General features: G+C 45.1%; 1 protein-coding gene across 1 annotated transcript in view; it reads left to right on the forward strand.

Annotated features, from left to right (window-relative positions):
• The first annotated feature begins 2,053 nt into the window (after positions 1-2,053).
• Positions 2,054-22,007, forward strand: part of csnk1da (casein kinase 1, delta a) — a 35,630-nt gene continuing 15,676 nt past the window's right edge. Inside the window, exons 1-2 of the mRNA XM_010905669.4 lie at positions 2,054-2,589; positions 18,570-18,680. Of these exons, the coding sequence (XP_010903971.1) occupies positions 2,514-2,589; positions 18,570-18,680 (187 nt within the window). The 5' untranslated portion in view covers positions 2,054-2,513. The remainder of the gene's footprint in view (positions 2,590-18,569; positions 18,681-22,007) is intronic.

The raw sequence follows: 22,007 nt of genomic DNA on the forward strand, positions 1-22,007 counted from the left end.
GGCTTAAAGATACCTTCACATCATTGTCCAGGCTTAAAGATACCTTCACATCATTGTCCAGGCTTAAAGATACCTTCACATCATTGTCCAGGCTTAAAGATATCTTCACATCATTGTCCAGGCTTAAAGATACCTTCACATCATTGTCCAGGCTTAAAGATACCTTCACATCATTGTCCAGGCTTAAAGATACCTTCACATCGAGTAACTAGATCACCGCTGGTTAAATGTATTTATTTATTTGGATTCAAGAGAGAGTGACAGAGACAGACGATTCAATTAAATGAGGATTTATGTTACATACTATTTACTTAGTATACATTTCTTATTAGTATAAATAAGTTAAACAGAAATCCTGGTTGAAGGATTCAGATTTTCTGTTTAGTTGTATTTAGAAAGTAGATAAGACAATTGGGGTCGCTTACTGCCATTTTGTTTACCCCTAATTCTGTCAAATCTTGCATGGAAGGATATCATGTCCTGTCAGATCTAACTGAAAGCCTTCATAACATGCACAGTGACATGTTCTAAAATGGTGTTAGTTTATTACTAGATGATAGAACTGATGAGCTCTTTGAAAATGTTGTGAGTTGATGTGAAATAAAAGATATGACAGATGAATCTCAACTTAATCATCCTTTTGTTGCAGGATTTTTCATGCACAGCAGGTAATATTAAGTTGTAATATTACTTTAAAGGTTTGTTATATTAGATATACAGACTTAATTAGTCCTAATGAAATTGCATGCATTATAATCCACACAAAAATGAATATTTTCTTTTGTTGCAGGATTCTTGTCTGAAGTAGCAAAATTGCTCAGATTTAGATATGGCATCATCATCTGTAGCTTGTTGGTTTTATTACTGAGCGAGGGGGAGTAAAGGATATTTTGTTAGAGAGGACTGGCAGTTTTGCTTTACTATGAACTAGGAGGTGTAAATATTGAATAAGTATAGTTTGTACTTTTCTGTTGATGGAGAAGGCAGGTGAGGGTAGATGCAAATCTTTTGGTTGCCCTCTTGAATGTAGATTGGCAGAGTTTATTATCTATATATAGCTGTGTTGTCACAACATTTAAGCCATTAAGAAGAAGCTCTGATCCAAAGTGACAAGTAGTAAGTGCATACATTTTAAAACTTTTTTGTACTCGTCCCCAATGGGAATATCAGTGGGTGTGAGTCTTGCTGAAATCAATTTGTTTCCTTTGAAACCATTTGTTCTGTTTGATATTCTGTAACATTTCTGTTTAACCAGGAAGTGTTGCTTTGTGGAAAAAGGCTGACAGGATGTTGTTATTCTAGTGCTGTAGTGTTTTTGCCTGTGGTTAGTTTTTTTGTATTTTGTTTTTAACCAAAAACCAAGCTAGGCTGACAGACACTGGGTGTATGACCCAAATGGCACCATATTCCCTACATAGTGCATTACTTTTGAACTAAAGCAGTGTGCTATCTATAAGTTGTGCACTATTAAGGGAATAGGGTGATATTTGGGGTAAACACAGGGTCTCTGAAACCAGTTCCACCTGGTTTTAAAGGCCAATCTCATTGTATCTCACCCAAACCCTAATCACAATCTGAAACTCTGATTGGTCACAATGTCCTACAAAGATGTGGCCTACAAGGAAGTCATATGATATTGTTGTTGGAGTAATAGCTGTTATAGTACATGATTAATACGTCTATATAAGTGTATATGGAAGTATATATATATACATATATTATATATACGTGTATAAATATAAGTGTATATGTAAGTGTATTCAATAATTTGTTTAATAGGCCTGCAACAGTACACAATGTTCAGGAATTAAATCGAAATCTTAACGATGTTTTTAACATATTGTAGGGGTTAAACACAACACAATACACTGTGAACATGACAGATAGATTATACTAACACTAGCTTTTACACGTCGTGTTGGACAAAGGAAATTGATTCAGTCCATAGCTTTTGTTGTTATTGTGTCAGGCGAGCCTAGCGGGCAAGCCCTTTCCAGCCCTGGCTTCCCCTCCCCCATGCCAGATATTTGCAATGGCCAGACATTTCTGACGGAAGTGACGACACCGAAAGACAACAGATTGCTGAACAGCGAGCAGTCGCATATGGAAGAAGGCAAAGGCAAAGACTGAGCTTGAAGAAAATAGCTAGGAATAGAAGGGCAACGTCTTCAAAATCCCTCTTCATCCTCGTAAAAACAAGTCTGGATGACATCGAAAATAGCAAGAGCATAAACTACACACTTTAACCTTTTAAACAAGCCCAGTATTACTTTTTTATGATATCAGGATTGTTTTAAAACGAGAGGTGAAAGATAGATTGTTGGATTGTAAGTAGGGGACAGTTACTATATCCGGATAGAGAGAGTGACAGACTATAGGAAGCAGAAAGAAGAAATTCATATTTTCAGAAAATAGTTTTGCCTTTTAATTTTTTTTATTTTAAACGAAACTTTACTGGAGTTTCGCCTGATACATTTTTCTTGGATTTTGAGTTAGCGAGCTTGCTTGCAATTATGGAATTGAGAGTGGGAAACCGATACAGATTGGGCAGAAAAATTGGAAGTGGCTCGTTTGGAGACATTTATTTGGGTAAGTCAAGTGCCTATAAAACAATCTATTATACATTTTCTCACATCTGTGACTTAGTTTGCGATCTTTTTATAGCAAGTGTGCATGACATTTGCTAGTTGGCTAGCTCTCCAACCGTACAGATTCAACCAAACGTCAGCTGTTCAAGCAGTTCTCGTTTTAGCCAGCTGATTTGCTACGTTGGCTAGCTAACGTAAATTCAAAACAGGACAGTTTGTACTAACCTTCAACGCTCTAATGATGTATGTGTGTATATAACCATGAAGAAATACGCTTTATACCCACTCTTGTTCTCCTTGTTGATAATACAATAATCTCTCTTGCGTAAAATCACTGAATTGCTTTTTGAATTCAATGTTGTCGACCTTTTGTCAAGCTCCATGGAGTTGTGGCTTTTAACGTTACCTACTTAGATAGCCAAAGCTGAAATTACAGTAGTCTGTAAATGTCTCATCTAGAGAAGTACAATGGCTGACATGACACCTTGAATTTACTATTCTCTCAACTCGTCCATCGTCGTAATATATAGCTGGGCTGTGTAGCCTATGTTACAATATTAACATCAGTTCTGCTTTAGACCGCTATGAAACGGCGTCAAACACTATTTTCACTGGAGATTTGTTATAGCTAGCTATTCTAATCCCCCACGACTGTGGTAGCTACTAGTGGTCAGTTTGGGCATGTTGTGACAAGTTATGATGATGTTGGATTGGATCAGGGTTTTGTATGTAGCTAATGCATAGATAAAATGGAACATGCTTTTCCCTTTAAACTCTCAGCTGATTTAAAGATAGCTACTGATCTCATTGGGTAGTGGTCCAAACGTTTTAGTTGATCATGTCTTATCAACTGGTTCCGCATTCAAACCTCTTTGCCCTAACCTAATCATATTGATTATTTCCCTTTAATCAGCTTCTGTTGATTATGTGGGGGCACGAAACCCAACAAGGTCATGTTTGACACGCAGATACTGAGCAGGTGTTTGTCTGAGTGACTTCAAGTTGCATTGTGGAAACTCATAAACAATGATGAGGGCTGATACCTGCCCCCCATACCAAACATTTTTCCCTACAAACAAGACCCAGCCTAGTCTGATGCTGCTAGTGGGTTCACGCTGGCCGGGTGTAAAATCAAGGAGGAACTAACTCTACTTGTCCCAAGTTGCCCAAACAGTTCACTTTTGTATAGCATTCTGCTCTGGTGTGAATTAATGACTACCATTCAAGCCCTGTCTCACATCTTCATTCTCTAAAGGGGCTGGATCATTTGCATAGCCATATACTAATGACTCATCCACTGTGCCCGCTGATTGGCTCAAGAGCCTGTTTCATTATTTCCGCCTCAGGCTGCATGAAGGGAGTAGTGTTTATGGGGGTCGTTTTGGGTGCGTATTCATACACTGCCTTGTTTTGAGGTGAGTACCAGAGAGACCAGTGTATCTGCTGCATTGAGTTTAGAGGAAACCCAGAAAGGATCATTTATACATACCCGAATGTTGAAATGTTAATTTATAGTGTACTTTAGTGTTCAATGTCCTGTTCTGGCCTCCATACATACTCTGGTTTCACTCTGGGTTACATGGCCAGTAATGAAAGCATTGGATCACTAGCAGGCTCTGCAGGTAAAGCCATGAGGTCATTGGCAAACTAAACAAAACTATGCAAAGAACTTGGTTGCTGCTGTCATTCTCAACTGTATATAGAGTGGGTGTGGCCAGTAATCTGTGTGGGGTTTCATAATACATACTAAAATGTTAGCAATGTTTGAAACGGAGCAGTCCTCTGGTTTCCACAAACTGGACATCAGTTGAGATGTTGAGGGTTTTGTGTTGTTGGGCAAAATGGCACAGAGTAGGGTTGCACGATATTGGAAATAACTGACATTGCGATGTTTTGTTTTTCTGCGATTTACATATTGCGATATGAAAAAATACAGGATGTCTTCAGGAAGAGCTTTGGTTATCAACCTGACAGTATGTACCCTTCATTCTTCCCCAGGCCCATCCTCTACAATAAAAATGTATTAAACTCATTGCAATTGTTATATTTCAGAACAGGTTTCTAGGTAATATGTAACAGTAATAGTATCGCAATAGCAACAGTAGTAAAATAGAATGCGCAATTGGGCTAGATGCCGCCTGTGGCCAAAGCACTGCAATCTGGTCCACTTGTTCAGGTGCTAGCCTTCACCATGTTTTCAGCATTGTCTGTTGTAATACAGACTAGACGACTCATCTAGGCCCCAATCAGCTAAAGCTTCTTTCATCCCTGTTGTGATGTTCTCACTTGTATGATCCTCTGGGAAAAGGCTGTTTGCAAACAGCGTCGTTTCAGGTGAAAGTCCTCATTAATAAAGTGTACAGTCAGACTTATGTAGGGCTCCGTTGTCCGGCTGGACTACAAGTCCGTTGTTCCTGTGTAATATTCCACTTGTGACAGCTCTTTTTTAACTTGTGCCTTGCATTTGTCGTACAGCTCTGGGATGGAAACTTGAGAAAAATAGTTGAATGATGACATTACATAGCGCTTGTCAAGCGACTGGATAATGTTTTTAAAACCCTTATTGTTAACCGTCTTAATTGGTACCATGTCTTTGGTGACGTGAAATGTTATTGAATCTTTGGTTTCTCTCTGCCGTTAGGAACCTTTCTCATATGGTGTAACGCTGCCAAATTACCTGTTTTTGGTGAACATCATCCTGTCTGCAGCCGAAATAGTTCCATATAATTGACGATTCATTTCTTTTTGCAACCAAATTCTCCATTTTGGTCTTTTTTGCCTGTTCCTTGCTCATAATTTCGTCAGGCACAAGCAGAGCCTGCACGTCAACCAAGTGCAGCAACGAGCCATGTTTAAAATAATAATAAACTGGATCCAATAACCCATAAATCAGAGTAAATTACCTTATATCAGACAGAATGCTGGTTTTCCATTTGAAAAAAACCTTACTAAATCCCACGTTCTGCGGTGTGACTATTGCAGATGCGTACATCACAATGTCGATGCTGAAACGATATATGGTGCAGCCCTAGCATGGAGTGATTATAATGCTGGATCCATGATGACAGCGTTAACTCAACTTTCCCGGGACTGTAGATTTATTTGTTTCTGTTCAAGTGATTTGTAGTGTGTGTATATATGTATATATTCAATTGCTATTTACTGTTAAACACATGACTGAAAACTCTTCGTCCCTACTCCTAGCTCTAGAGATTTTGTCTACCTATCTCTGAAAATTAAAGGTTTTCTGTGATGTGTGACTTTGATAAAGTAGAAATTGAAGTAGCTTGGTTTTAGTTTTATTCCACTCTGTATCATGATACGTTCTGTTGAGTATTTGGTGTTAAGTTTTCTGGTTTGAGGATGAACACAAACAGCTGTTTAGCATAAGATTTAAACTCGGTTGTGACTATAATGGGATACCTTTTGAGATTTTTTTTCTGGAATCAGCCAGTGGTGTTGGGAGTTTAGAAGCTAATGGTGGGATTAGAAATCCGTCCCAACCTTGTTGTGATGGACAGACTTACCGTTGGCCTTGGGCCCTATCATCCAGCAAGTGCTGTTGAATGTGCCTGAGCTGTATTTCCTGGGTTGGTCCCGGAGGACATGGCTGGTTTTGGTCTGGTCCTTTGTCTCTGCTGGGGTGTTGTTAAGCTGGCTGGCTGTTGTATCGTTTCCCATTAGTTTGGCTAAGCAGCTTGTGTTGTCTCTATAGTTTTCCCTGCTTACTGAACAAGACCATGGTTCTGTAGTTTTGGTCCAGCCTCTCTAAATGTATTTTTCAGTGCTGACCAAAGTTTCCAAAAATCTGAGGCTCAGCATCTCAACACTTCTTATGAAGCTTTGGAAGTCAATATCAGCAAAAGTAGTAATTTTTATTTTCCAAAAGCCAAAGGTAGAACATTGATTTGAGCCAATATCTTAAATAGTTGGCTGTCATTACTACAACATTATGGTAGTTATAAACTGTTGCACTTTCCTGAAAAACAACGTTATATGGTCGTAGTAGCTTTGATTTGGCGTCCTGCACAATCGCAGCGCACCTCAGCATGGTAAGACCAGTGACCCTTACGACTTGATTCTGAGAATGGGCTTAGCCAATTATGGTCGCCATGACACCCTCTACAAACCCAATGGGAGAAGTGGTGTCTCCTTTCAACACATGTTCTGTACTGTGTTTGGCATGTGTGTCATGCCTGCTGCTCTCTGTTCTGGATTACCACCATTACGTTAGGAGCATAAGCCATATGTGTTCATTGAACACACTAGTGTTCTGGCCTCGGTCACAGAGTCTCGACAAGGAGTATGTCCAAAATCCAAACGGCACACTTTTTGGCTTTATTGCGCACTACTTTTGTAGAAAATGCGTTGCCTTTTTGGACACTAGCGGCCGTTCTAGTGTTGCTTAGTCACCTCGCTGTTCCGGCTGTCCCATACACCTTTGCCTGGCGGGTTTGGATCACTGGATAGACCACCCTTTTAAATAGACTCTGGATTTAGCCCAGATAAATGTATTAATTATTCCAATTGGACTCTTAATATCTCACCCGGCACAGCCAGAAGAGGTCTGGTCACCCCTCTCAGCCTGGGTCCTCTCTAGGTTTCTGCTGTTGTAGAAAGGGCCTTATAAATACATTTGATTGATTGATTGACCCTTACAGGGGTTGGAAAAACCCAAATCATCCAGTTTTCAGGCATGCTGTATTTTCAATCTAGCTTCCTTTGCCCCTGAAACATGTATTTTCCTCTGTTTCCTCTGTTTCCTCTGTTGGGCTGAGGATGTTTTCAGGCCCCACTTACTGCCGTTCGGTTTCAGAAGAGAGGGCATAAAGGGGAGGAAGGAAGAAATCCGTTGAACAACAGTGTGTATCTTTCAAAATGAAATCTGTCCAAGTGAATTTGGTGGACTGGTTGACCTCAGTCATCGCAGGAGGAGGACAGAAAGATTAGGGCGCACGGGCAGGGAAATGCCCTGGGCGTTAATCAGGGGCGAAGGTTCGAGATAAGTAGGTGTGGTTGGCTGGCAACCATCATCAGGGAAGTGACATGCAACCTGCGGCGATGTGACGGATCTCTTCATTGCGTGTTTGTACAGCAGAACTCTGTTGCAACATTCCCCTGACAGCAGCAGTGAGGGGTTGGGTTACGTGCTGTTTACAAGGTGTCCCTCCTGTCTTTCTGTGTGGGGGCCTGAAAGGCACTTCCTCTGGTCTGGAGTTGACGCGCAATATTCTGGCGTCCCCCGAGTCCGAGGATTCCAGATGTTCAGCCTTTTCCCTACCGATTCCAGTATTGTCCAAATAATAGTTCTGTTAAACCTGGTTATTATGGGACAGCTGGCAGACTTTTGCACTAGTGGGTCTCCATGTGTTCAGTAGATTTCTCTATTCTCAACCTGAAAACTTTTGTTCACTTGGAGTTATTGATGACCTTGACGCTGGGTTCAGAGTGGATACCCTTATGTATGCTGTTTGCCGTTGGCCTCTTCATTCACCTACATCCCCTTTCTGCACGTTTATGCAGCCTTCTCACTCAGTCTCTCTTTCACACTCAGTCTCTCGTGTGTCCTGCATGTTCTGACTCGGCTCTGCCGAAGCCCCAGTTGAGAGATTGATGTGATGTAACTACTTCTGGGGCCACAGGCGGCGGCCCAAATGGCAGCCGCTTCCCCTACCGTGTTCAGAGAGCCGAGTGGCCTTGGGTCTGAGGGGCGGTGTTAGTCAGCTGCACTCAATGCCCTCTTCAGACTGAACCACTACTCCATCACCAACAACTGAGCCCTAAATAGCACCCTATTGCTCAGCGCGCTGGTTTTGCCCAGAGCCTCTGGGGAGCTGCTGCCTTTTCAGACTCCACTGGCTAATGGCTGCTTGGGCTCTGGTCAATGTAAGTGCCCTACCAGTGGAACAGGGTGTTGGAGACAAGATGTTTGTGAATGCTGTGTTTACAGTCTTCCAGCCCTTGTAGCTTTCTGCTTTCATGTAGGCCAAGAGATGGGTGGGAGTGGATCTTTGTTACTCTGATTCACTTTAGGCCCAATATACAATTTTGTGTGTCGCAGTAATTGTTTCAAGCACAGCTGGAATCTGTTAAGGGTCTCCGCAGTGTTCCGTATTGGGTTCTGTACGTTGTGTTCTCTGGGCCTGTGAATGGGCGCTGGAGTGTGTGTTTGCCATTGGCAACAAGACACCCGGATGAGGTCAGTGTTTGGCCTGTGAATGCAGTACGGGGGTGCAGTTCTACAAGGTGAAACGTTTACAGTGGGTCTGTCCCAAATGGCAGATTATACCCTATAAAGTACACTAGTTTGTGACTAGGGTCCATGGGCCAGGGGCAGCCATTTGGGACGCTTCCGTGTGTTTGCAGATGTTCAGCTTTGCTGGCCGATACACAGGCTGATTAAAGCCTTTGCACTGTATTCGACACTACAGTTTAAGGGCTGCACAGTCCATCACTACATGTGCAATATTAACATTGCAGAAGAATTTGGATAAAATATTCAATTGCTATTTCTTTGACAAATATTGCAATTATGCTTAATGTGCTATTAAACTGAATACAATTTAAATTGAAGTTCGGTGTTTTCCATTTGACACTTAGTTTAAACTTTTTCACTTGATTGACCGACGACTCAGAGGTCTCAGAAATGTAGCAAATATGATAGTTTCTAAAAACATTTTATTCTTTATTTAATAATTTTGGTAGCACCCTATGACATGTTTAAGATTTATGTACAATGTACGTGCGAGTCATAATTCTCCGGGCAAATGCGGGTTTGTTTTCACTCAAAGCTATAAAATGAATGATGCGGTTTATACACAGTGTGGGTTATAAACGGGGAATTACGGTAAAGCGCTGTATGTCTCTACATCAGATCTCACTGGTAAACCTCTTTCTTTTGTCCCGCTTATAAACCATATCAACATTGACTTTAACCCGTTTTCCTTTTGTTTGGCACATGATGATTGGGCTGTACCTTTGTGGTTATTGGCAAGAACACAAACACAGGTTTACTAGTAGAATTCATGCTCTCAACTTTCCACTGCGTCAATCAAATGTATTTATGAAGCCCTTTTTACATCAGCAGTTGTCAGAAAGTGCTTTTACAAAACACCCAGCCTGAAACCAACAAGTGTGGTCCAAGACCTTGTGTCCTCCTATGTTTAAATGGAGCAGGAGAGAAGAAATATTTAGAGAGGGAATTGCTTAGAATAATAAGGATTTCCAATGGAGAACTGACCCTACCCATGTGGTTGTGCTTTGAACGATGCCCCTGTTTATGGTGCTAAATGTTAAACTGTAGCTTGATTTATTGGCGGTATAAACTGTATGCCGGTATAAGTCAATTGTTTCAACATAAACAGTCGCACGCACCACACACATGGTTTCTGTAAGCAAAGGTGAGTGGAGAAAGACCAGGGAAGACCATGTGGAGGAAGATTGACCTCTGTTGATGATCCTAGAGTATCATGAAGCTGTGGCCGGTTGTTTTGTTCAATAATACTTGTCAGGAAGTACATTAACAATGGCTTTCGCTAAAACCAGAATTTCTTCTCAACACACTGGCTGTATAGGCGTGGGGCTTACGGTATTATTGTTCCTGTTTCTTAATTTTGATTCTGATCCATCATATGTGTGGCTAGACATTCTGTCTTGTAAAGAAGGGAAAAAAGTTGCTTTCAGTGGTTTTCCGCTAGAATGTCGCATTGACAAGAAGCTGATGGCAATGCAATTCGTCTTTGTCTGCACAATTACTGCACGTTGTGTTTGGTTGCTCTCTGTGTTTCAGTAACTGACTCAGGATATGCAGGCTAGTACGGTTATCTGTAGGGAAATAGATTCCCACTGTATTAGACAGCCTTTGGTTTAAATGAGCAGAGTTAGTGGTGACTAGTTCACCTATTGATATGCAGACGTGTTGGTATTGTGTGTAAGGGCATTAACAATAATGTCAAGTTAACACTTTGAATCTGCAATTAGACTGATGAGCCAAAACATTATAACCACTCACAGGTGACGCAAATAACGTTGATCATCTCTTAACAAGGGCAATTGTCAAGGTCTGGGTAGATTAGATGGTTAGCAAACAATCAGTTCTCACAGTCAACATGTTGGATTCAGGAGTACAGACCTGAGTGACTTTGACCAGGGCCAAATTGTTATGGCCAGATGACTGGGTCAGAGCGTCTCTGAAACGGCAAGGCTTGTGGGGTGCTCCCGGTCAGCAGTGGTGAGTAGCTACCGACAGTGGTCCTAGGAGGGAGAAACCACTGACAGGGTGTTGGGCTCCAGACTCATCACTGGGCAGGGAAGGCTATCCCATCTGAACAGGGAGGGGGTCCACTGTGGTGTAGGATGGCTACAGGAGGAAGGTGTCACAACACACGTACATCACATCCTGCTGCATGTACACTGAAAGCAGAGTGCCTGAATATCTTACCCCTGTTTTAAAAGAATACCTGTGTACGTGTGGACGAGGGCTTTAACCAACCCTGTTAATGCGTTTGGTGCCTCGGGTTTAGGTAGGTTCGTTTACTGAGAACAAATTCTCATTTACAGCAACGACCTGGAGCAGTTAGTGTTGAGGGCCCCCGCTCAGGGACAGTTAGTGTTGAGGGCCCCCGCTCAGGGACAGTTAGTGTTGAGGGCCCCCGCTCAGGGACAGTTAGTGTTGAGGGCCCCCGCTCAGGGACAGTTAGTGTTGAGGGCCCCCGCTCAGGGACAGTTAGTGTTGAGGGCCCCCGCTCAGGGACAGTTAGTGTTGAGGGCCCCCGCTCAGGGACAGAACGACAGTGTTCACACTGGCTGCTTAAGGATTTGATTTAGCAAACGTTTGGTTACGCTAGGCAACTTTTGCCCCTTCATGTCTTCTGTCCTAGATTTTTTTTGGTGATTTGGCATTTACATTTTTATTGCGATTCAATGTTCCAAACAACTTGCTCAACTTGCTCTGCTGTGGAAGGACTAGAGGCCTTAAGGGGAAGCTGTGTGTGCGTGTGCGCTGGAATTTTGTTGTTTGTAGAACAAGCCAGCGTAAAAGTAATGATTTTGACCATCCAATAACGCTTCTTGCGCAATCATTACGTAAACATTAGGAGGAAAGAAATGTAAAGTCTTTAAGAATTTAGTCCATTCATGCGTCTTTACATTGTGGAAACATGAATGGGGGTCGTGAACAACTTTGAGATACTGTGATGTTTACTTTCAGTTGGAAGATGAAGTTGTGTAATATTTGGCTATGTTCAGAAGTTAGTTGTCCCAGCCCTGTTTTGTCCTAACCTACACGTGTTTGGCCAGCGTCAGGCATCTGGAGATAAGAGGAGGGAGGAGTGGGATCCCAAATGCACCCATTTCCCTCCATAGTGCACTACTTTGTCCTGAGCCAAATGGGTCATTTGGGACTGACTCTCAGGGAACACCAGTATTTACAAACTCATTTGACAGAAACTCAATCAACCCACACTGTTGATTTCTGTCGTTCTGTTTCTGTCGTACTTTCTCTATCTCAGTTTCTCTTTGTTTCTCTCTCTCTCCCTCCCTTTCCCTCTCCTATCTTTCTGCCTGTTTGCATTTGTCAGCCCCCAAGCTCCTTTCAGCTATTTTCAGACATGCATTCACCTTCTGTGTTATTTTTCTAAGGCTTTTATTGACCGGTTGACTCCGGTTGACAGGTGAACAGCAGGCAGTGAAGAGTAGAGATGGGTATTGAACCCTTGTCTCTGGCACTGAGCTGAATTCAGCTTTTACGCATTGTGTCCCTGCCGCTCCCCTCTGCAGATTTGCTTGATGTTGTCTGTCTGTCTAGTTTTTATGACTTTCTGCTCCCTGTCTAGACCAGGATGCTCTGAAAACTAAGTTAATGTGTTGGCAACAGGTCTTTTTATGATGTTGCCGCGTTACTGGGTGTCGCTCTCAATCCTCTTGTTTAAATTTCCACAGCAACTAAAGTTACGCAACAACACGCACCAGTGAATCAGCTGTGTGTCTTCTCCTTCCAGGGCCTTATTTAAAGACGTCCAAGCAGTCTGGTGATGCTGACTGGTTGTGCCACTGAGTTGTTTAAGAGAGGTGTTTGTGCGTGCGTGCGTGCCGCAGTCCCCAAGGTTTCCCTCCAGGTGGTGAACCATATCGACCTGTAGAAACTCCCGGTGTGTCAACCCTGGCCTTGTTATGGTATAGAACCGTATCGACCTGTAGAAACTCCCGGTGTGTCAACCCTGGCCTTGTTATGGTATAGAACCGTATCGACCTGTAGAAACTCCCGGTGTGTCAACCCTGGCCTTGTTATGGTATAGAACCGTATCGACCTGTAGAAACTCCCGGTGTGTCAACCCTGGCCTTGTTATGGTATAGAACCGTATCGACCTGTAGAAACTCCCGGTGTGTCAACCCTGGCCTTGTTATGGTATAGAACCGTATCGACCTGTAGAAACTCCCGGTGTGTCAACCCTGGCCTTGTTATGGTATAGAACCGTATCGACCTGTAGAAACTCCCGGTGGCTTCTCGCATGGGCTGTTTTATCTCCCGACCAGTCATTTCCCACAGCATCTCTGTCCGCCCTCCCACACTCCCCGAGCCAGCAAGCCTCTCATTAATGATGGCTTAGCAACCGAATGGGGAGAGATTCTCCGCACCTTGCCCAGTGTCCACACCAAGACGACCACAGCCATCTGGCTGCTCGCGCCGTCTGTTGGCTGTGCCTCCCGGGCCTGGTCTCTTCTCGCCCACTTAATGCCTCTCGGACTAGTGAGGACAGAACACTTGTAGTTCCCCCCGGTTTCCACCGTGTCGTTCTCGTCTGTCCAGAGCTGAAGGAGCGAGCTCTGCGGAACGGAATGCTCCTTGGGTGTGTGGTGCACATAGAGATGAAGTTAGTTTGACATCACAGGACACCCAGGACAACGTGCTGTGCACCAATACAGGACCCGTACATACCCAGGACAACGTGCTGTGCACCAATACAGGACCCGTACATACCCAGGACAACGTGCTGTGCACCAACACAGGACCCGTACATACCCAGGACAACGTGCTGTGCACCAATACAGGACCCGTACATACCCAGGACAACGTGCTGTGCACCAATACAGGACCCGTACATACCCAGGACAACGTGCTGTGCACCAATACAGGACCCGTACATACCCAGGACAACGTGCTGTGCACCAATACAGGACCCGTACATACCCAGGACAACGTGCTGTGCACCAATACAGGACCCGTACATACCCAGGACAACGTGCTGTGCACCAATACAGGACCCGTACATACCCAGGACAACGTGCTGTGCACCAATACAGGACCCGTACATACCCAGGACAACGTGCTGTGCACCAATACAGGACCCGTACATACCCAGGACAACGTGCTGTGCACCAATACAGGACCCGTACATACCCAGGACAACGTGCTGTGCACCAATACAGGACCCGTACATACCCAGGACAACACTTCAGACCTGGTTCAGCCCAGTTCAAGGACCAATTAAGTTGTGCAGGGATGTGTTTTATAACACTTCACGTGTGTGTGTCTTCCAGTTGTATAACATGGCGTGCTATGGGCTGTGACCATCGCCTCGTGCTGGAGTTCTGTCTTCCTATCTTCATGCACGGATGACAGAGTTGCAAACGGCCCATCTCCCTTTTAGAGGCCCAGAACGGGGGGAGAGAAGCGGGAGGGGTGGGGTGCGACAGGGCCAGCTGCCTGTAGGCTATGGACACATGGAGGAGAACGGGAGGGAAATGAACGGCTGATCTGAATGGCCAGAGGACACTGGTTACGTTCTACTTGGAATTAAGGAACTTGTTGAGAAACAAGTTATTTGGTTTCGAAGCACCAGGAATACAAATGACCATCCAGCTCCCAACTCTGGTCCAAGGCTTTAGATTGTTTCTCCTCAACACACTGCATCCACTACTCTTTCCCCTCCCTCCCCTCAATAAGAGCCAGTCAAATCAGCAGGCAGGGAGCCAAGCAGAGACTCTTCACATTACACAACACTGCAGCCAAGAGACAGGCTGCGTCCCAAATGCTGACAGGCCTCCTATGTAGTGCACTGCTCTGGACTAATATGCCCTCTAGGGAGTGGTGTGCTTTTGGGGACAGACCCAGACACTTATCAAACCAAATCCAGTCAGGTTAGGGCCGGTCAGGTTAGGGCCGGTCAGGTTAGGGCCGGTCAGGTTAGGGCCGGTCAGGTTAGGGCCGGTCAGGTTAGGGCCGGTCAGGTTAGGGCCGGTCAGGTTAGGGCCGGTCAGGTTAGGGCCGGTCAGGTTAGGGCCGGTCAGGCACAACAACCTCCACCCAGGAGATGTTAACACACATTCATGTTGGGACAGATGTCATTCAGGACACATTCTCAGGTTGGATGATATCAAGTTAGTCTTTATGTGCATCTCAAGGCATTGAATGCTTGGACAAGAAGCTGTTGACATCTTTTGACAGTTATTTCTGACTGACTGGTGTTATAATATAATTTGTACATTTTCCATTCATTATCAGACTTTTTTTTTGGTGTCCTGTTATACAAAAGTTATCTATCTTTATATTTTCACAGTCGAGTATGCATTTGTTGAAATGTAAGGTTTCATATCATTTATGCCAGTGTACACAGGTAGCAGCTGAATGTTACATGAAGGTCAGTATTGTGAATGGGTCATGTCTGCTGATGGTTGTTGGTCAGACTCCCAGCAGAACAGAGGTGGATCCCCAGACTGCTGGACCACCCTAGACCACCGCGTCAGGAGCCTTGTGTTGTGTTGATTTCCCCACTGTCATTGAGATGGGGTGAATGTCATGGGGTCACATCCCTGTGAGGATAAAAGCCCCCACGCACAGACCCTCACCAGCTCTCCTGAAACTCTCACATGGTGGGGCTTTGTCTACATTTCTCCTATTACATTTATTTATTATTGAGCTGTAGAAGCAGACTGAAGAGATGTTGTCTTGTTGCTGCTCGTCATAGTTGCGAGCATGGTTGCCCTCAGGCCTGTTCACAAATACTGTTAAAGCCATAGGAAAAGAACAGCTTAGTGGTCATAGGGTTTGTCTTGTTAAAGGTTTAAAGAACAGCCTAGTCTTCAACAGGTTTTGTTTCTCTAGAGGACTGCTGTTACTGTAGCTCTGCATTGTGAGAAACTAGCTGGCTTCTCTTGTCTTGTGTGAATGGGCTCTGAGTGGCTAGATTTGCCCTGTCACAACCATTATGCTCATTTGCTGTGAGGCCAGAAAGTGTGTAGCTCTCCCCCTGATAGCAACGCTCTGATGCCCAACGCAGCGTTGCTTGACCGTGTGCATTAACTAGGCTAGCCTCAACCTGCGAATGTGTGCACTATTATTGATCCTAACTGGGTGATGTTTCTCACTGAACTAATGCACATCCACCATTAATCTATCGTGTCAACCAAGTGCATCGATATCAACTCTAACGTATGGGGAGCGGCTCTGTCAGTCATCAGGACGTAGCCTGCCTGTCAGTCATGTTGATCATTGTCTCTGGGGAGGGATTGAAATGTTACATGTACGGGAACTAATCAATCACAGGGTCTTCACCGGATGGGGAGGGATTTAGAGGATACACGCACAAAGATTAGGGATTCATATCGCTGTGTCAGGTTCTAGGTTCAGTTTCAGGCTGGCATAGCTGGAAAATGACAAAAGATTACTGCTTTATTCCTCAAGCTTCCCCTCTGGTGTTGTGTTCATGACCCTGTGAGAGTCAGGCATTTACCAGTTTTAAATTCATAACTAACAGTTGGATACATTCATGTTCTTTGAAGCTTGTTGAGAAATGCTGGTTGGCGAATGGCCGACAAGTTATGTCAGCCATAATCTAAAAGAACAGCTGTCATGGTTAAGTAATGTGTTTATTGCATATAACTACCAGAAAGGGCTGTTTTAGAGGCCACTTCCTTATTTGATGTCGGAAGAACCAGATGCACAGGTTGATAGGATGTTTGAGACATGAGTACAGTGTTTCAGCCAGAACGAATGGGTGTATATCTGCAGCTGTAAACCATATAGCATCAACTTATTCAGTTCAGAATGACATCGGATCACATTTCTAGGTGGTAAATTTCTAATTTGTAACAATACTTGTTTTGTCTGTGCTCTTCGCCCTCCTTATCTTGTGTGTTTTCATACTGTCGTGATTGAACCAAGCTTCACATCCCAATTCCCCTTTCTTTTTAAACTTTTAACCAGTAAAATGCCAATTTGTATTTGCCAGTTCAAACACTTCCCTAGCAGGCCTGGTTCCTGTGCCCAGAGGCTGCAGTCGAGTCACACGGATCCTGCTGCATCCTCCAAAGAGCGTCTGTCTCTGACATGTCGTCTGTCTCTGACATGTCGTCTGTCTCTGACATGTCGTCTGTCTCTGACATGTCGTCTGTCTCTGACATGTCGTCTGTCTCTGACATGTCGTCTGTCTCTGACATGTCGTCCGTCTCTGACATGTCGTCCGTCTCTGACATGTCGTCCGTCTCTGACATGTCGTCCGTCTCTGACATGTCGTCCGTCTCTGACATGTCGTCCGTCTCTGACATGTCGTCCGTCTCTGACATGTCGTCCGTCTCAGACAGGTCGTCCGTCTCTGACATGTCGTCCGTCTCTGACATGTCGTCCGTCTCTGACATGTCGTCCGTCTCTGACATGTCGTCCGTCTCTGACATGTCGTCCGTCTCTGACATGTCGTCCGTCTCTGACATGTCGTCCGTCTCCTTTCCAAACAAGTTGAACATTAAGTTTTGAGTGAGGAACAGAACTTTTTTGGAAAGAAAAGAAAAATTAATTTTTTATAAATTTTTTTCCGGAGCTGTATGTAGCATAGATCTTGAAAGATCTGGAGCTATAACACAAACACACACGAACTTACACACAGACATAAAACGCAGACACAATGTTATCCTTTGATATGTCATCGCTGTATAATTGCCTTCCTTGCCTCTTTGTTTTGGAGGGTGATTTACATACAAGGCATCCTCTGCTACTCCTTTCAACACACCCCCGAAAATAATGAGCTTGGCTTGTTGTAGGAAAATGTAAGCCCACGGTCATGTTTTTTTAGGACTCACTTTAAAACCATGATTTAAACCTGTTCGTTATTGGGCACATTTATAGGTTCTGCCTGGTGAGAAATGTCTGGCGGGTGGAGACACATTTTCGATTATTCCTAATGTCTCCTTGCATTCTCAGCAGAAGCATGTATGCCCTAGTCAGAAAGTATATGGTGCTGAATAAGGGAAATGGGACTCTGCGCTGGAGGAAATGACGAGAGTGGCGTTACTGTGTAGTGACGGAGGTCGGCTATTTGTGGAACGCTATCGTTGTCGTGGTAACACAAGTGGGGGAGGATGAAAGGTGAGGAATCCCACGGTATTACAGCCGTGCCGTGAGAGGGATGGAGAGGAGGGAAGGGGGACGGGTGGGAGGCTCGAAAGGTGAGGAATCCCACGGTATTACAGCCGTGCCGTGAGAGGGATGGAGAGGAGGGAAGGGGGACGGGTGGGAGGCTCGAAAGGTGAGGAATCCCACGGTATTACAGCCGTGCCGTGAGAGGGATGGAGAGGAGGGAAGGGGGACGGGTGGGAGGATGAAAGAGTGGGATGGCGAGACCTGATCAGGTGGGGTTGAACCTGGTCTTTGGGGTTCAGACGGCGCTCAGTGTGAGATGTGGAATTGCCGGTTATGCGTTTCCACCAAACGGGTTTCATTAAGACACCCTGGCTGGTTCATTTGTATCCTACTTGATGAGGATTGACGTCGATCTTACAGGCAAGCACTTCTCCTAATGGTGCGGATTTTGACCCTGTGTTGTTGCCGTAGCCAGTGCGTAATGCTCTCCCAACGGGTCTGTCACCCTTCCGTTTTATTTTTTTTTACTTATCTGGGTTATCGCTCTCAAAAGGTTTCTGCGTAAAGTGACGTTTGTACATTGTGTTCCACGTCTGGTTTGATTTAATGCTGCTTTGTCTTCCATGTAGGCACGGACATCTCTGTGGGAGAGGAAGTGGCCATCAAGCTGGAGTGTGTGAAGACCAAGCACCCACAGCTCCACATAGAGAGCAAGATCTACAAGATGATGCAGGGAGGAGGTAGGCCACGCCCTCATCTGCTCACCACAAATAGACACGTTCAGTGTATCTGTGGCGCTGACGTAACTGTTCAGGGTTGCGCAGTTTCCGAAATATTTGAAGGTTGAAGTGTTGGTGGGAATATATGGTAATTAATGGTAATATGTGTGAAATAATGGAGTTGACGGGAATAAAATAGAAATGTAGGCCTTATTTGCATAGGCTTTATTTACATGTCATATGCACACAGAAACAAAGACGATTACAAATCTTTGTAACAGAAATAAATAATGTATTTGCTAATTTATTCCCTATGATCGCCTTCCAAAAAAGATCATACATACATTAATCTGTAATGTAATGCCATCTTATCTGGAGGCTCTAGCTTAGCCTCTGGTTTGGGTTTCTTCCACCATGGCCTGACTGTCTCTCTGGACCTCCTCAGTGTTCCCCTCTTTAAAGTCAGACTTGGATGCCTCCTCCAGTGTCACTATCCAACCTTGTTGAGGATGGCTCTGGGTCAGGTTAAAAGACCAAGTTTGACCAGACGGCCACCAGTTTTCAACCATTGTTTTCATCGGCCTGTTCTGTTTGCGTGCGCGCGCCCGGTGTTTTCTCATATCTTCAAGCTGAATCTGAACACGAGACAGGATGGCGTTGTCTCCTACTGGGCAGTGGGTCCTGTAGGTGTCAGGAGTTCCAAGCTGTTTAGCACTCTTTCCCAAAATAATGTATACAATGAAAAATGTATGTAAATAGATTTAACACTCCTGAATTAGCATGCTCAACCAAGCCTCGACCCTCATGGTAGAAAAAGCGTGTAGAAACGGTATACTATCTGCTAGTTAAGTGTAATATAATGTTGTCTAACTTGTTTACCCTTGGTAAGGTCATCAAAGCTTACCTGAACGCTTCTAGTTGTTGCCTAAGACAGCCTAGTAGTGGGCTCAATAGAACTGCATTAATCTGACAGATTCTGATCATTTACTGTGCATGCAATGGGACACTTTAATGGGGATTGCCGTACTTCAAGACCTATATTTGCCTTTCTGTATTCCTCCCAACACAGAGTATACTTTTATTAATGTTTCCTGGTGAAATTGGGCCAAATTCCCAACTTCCCATGGACCATTTTTTTTTGGACGTGACCTGCTGGCGTATTGATCGTCCCACCAGCCAGCTCTGATCCTAGACCTTTTTCTATTATATCAGGTTTCCACTCGGTCACAGAGAAACAAAGTCAGATTGGCTATAACGTACGATGCCATAAAGCAAGGAGGTCAACATATAGCCTCGAGTCGCCGTTCTGGCTGTCCAACACTATTGATGTTTCCCCATATAGTGCTTTTACCCTCTCCAGTCAGCCAGGGTCCTGTGTTCTACTGACCTTTACCCTCTCCAGTCAGCCAGGGTCCTGTGTTCTACTGACCTTTACCCTCTCCAGTCAGCCAGGGTCCTGTGTTCTACTGACCTTTACCCTCTCCAGTCAGCCAGGGTCCTGTGTTCTACTGACCTTTACCCTCTCCAGTCAGCCAGGGTCCTGTGTTCTACTGACCTTTGTGTATTTACAGGCTGGCAGGCCTCCGCAGCGTGTCTAGCTTGACTGTGTGTCTGTTTTTGAGTGAATGGCTGTTTCACCGCTCCTGGGTGTGTTTCTCCTGCTGTGTGTGTGTGAGACAGCCTGCATTCCCAGCAGCAGACCTCCAGCCCCTCCACAAGAGTGTGACCTGCCAGTGGGAGAGGATGGAGGGAGGACCTGGGTCCCTGGGGACTTAGTGGATTTAAACCACATGTCCTCTACACCCCTCTATTTCATGCCCCTCCCCCTTTATGCCTTCCATTGATGGTCCTGTTTCTTCACTTTCATCTCCTCTCCATCTTTTTTTTCTCTGTTCTCCCTCCGCACTCGCGTTCCGCCTCGTCTTCCTCCCCACCTCTCCCCCTCCCTCTCTGGCCAGATGGTGTGTGTCGCCTGGGACAGGGGTCGGGGGAGGGGCGTGGAGGCTCTTGCAACATTCCTCTTCCTCTGGGGCACCTCCATCCATCACATCCCTTCCAGCATATGAATATTCATACAGTGTGCACGTGTCAGGAGCCTCGGAGCCCAGCCTCCATACAGAGTCATCCAGCGTGGCGACAAGAACAAAGCCCGGCCCGCTTTCCACGACAGGTGTTCATGGACGACAGGTTATTCTGTCACGGCTGTTCTCAACCCTGTAATCATCCTGTCCCTGTTACATCTAGCCACCCCTAAAATCAATGGCTGTCATGTGGCTTCATCCATATTGCACTTAGTTAATCAATATAACATATTTGGCCCCTTTTCAGAGTTAAAATCAACAGGAGCTACACACTATTTCAGTTCTGTTAGTATGCTCCCCCATATTCACAAGAATAAAGGCAAAATATATGTATTTTGATTGTCTCAATGTAGGGAGACCTTTTGAATTCTCCTTCTGGTTTTAGATGTGGTCTGTTGGAACGGTATGATGGTCAGGCTCCCTCGCTGTCCACTTGGGTGTCATTTGGCCTGAGCTTGTGTCCTCTGTGGTCCCTGCCGCTCCTCCCATGTCCTGTTGGATGTGTGCTATTGATATGAAAGCTAGCTATTTTAGACAGTTTGGTGTTCCTGAGCGGCCCCCCAGAACCTTAGATGGGCTGTATTCAAAGATGGCTTTATATAGGCTCCAGTGACCTGGCCGGCCCCATGTCTCCCTGCTCCCTTCGTAGAGCACTCCTCAGCTCCGGCCCCATGTCTCCCTGCTCCCTTCGTAGAGCACTCCTCAGCTCCGGCCCCATGTCTCCCTGCTCCCTTCGTAGAGCACTCCTCAGCTCCGGCCCCATGTCTCCCTGCTCCCTTCGTAGAGCACTCCTCAGCTCCGGCCCCATGTCTCCCTGCTCCCTTCGTAGAGCACTCCTCAGCTCCGGCCCCATGTCTCCCTGCTCCCTTCGTAGAGCACTCCTCAGCTCCGGCCCCATGTCTCCCTGCTCCCTTCGTAGAGCACTCCTCAGCTCCGGCCCCATGTCTCCCTGCTCCCTTCGTAGAGCACTCCTCAGCTCCGGCCCCATGTCTCCCTGCTCCCTTCGTAGAGCACTCCTCAGCTCCGGCCCCATGTCTCCCTGCTCCCTTCGTAGAGCACTCCTCAGCTCCGGTCCCATGCAGAACGGCACTAACGGAGAGTTTGAACAACATCAGTGTTGTACTGCAACTTTAAACTTCTGGTGTGTGTAGTTAGGGTTTCTGTCTAGGGTTAGATATTTATAGACGGTTTTTCGAGTTCCTCAAGGTTTGCCTGTTTGAGTTGGTCTCTGTGCTGATGTGGCTCACATGGGAGCTTGTTTCCCTTT

Source organism: Esox lucius, chromosome 11 (genome assembly GCF_011004845.1).
Source record: "Esox lucius isolate fEsoLuc1 chromosome 11, fEsoLuc1.pri, whole genome shotgun sequence".
Classification (NCBI taxonomy): domain Eukaryota; kingdom Metazoa; phylum Chordata; class Actinopteri; order Esociformes; family Esocidae; genus Esox; species Esox lucius.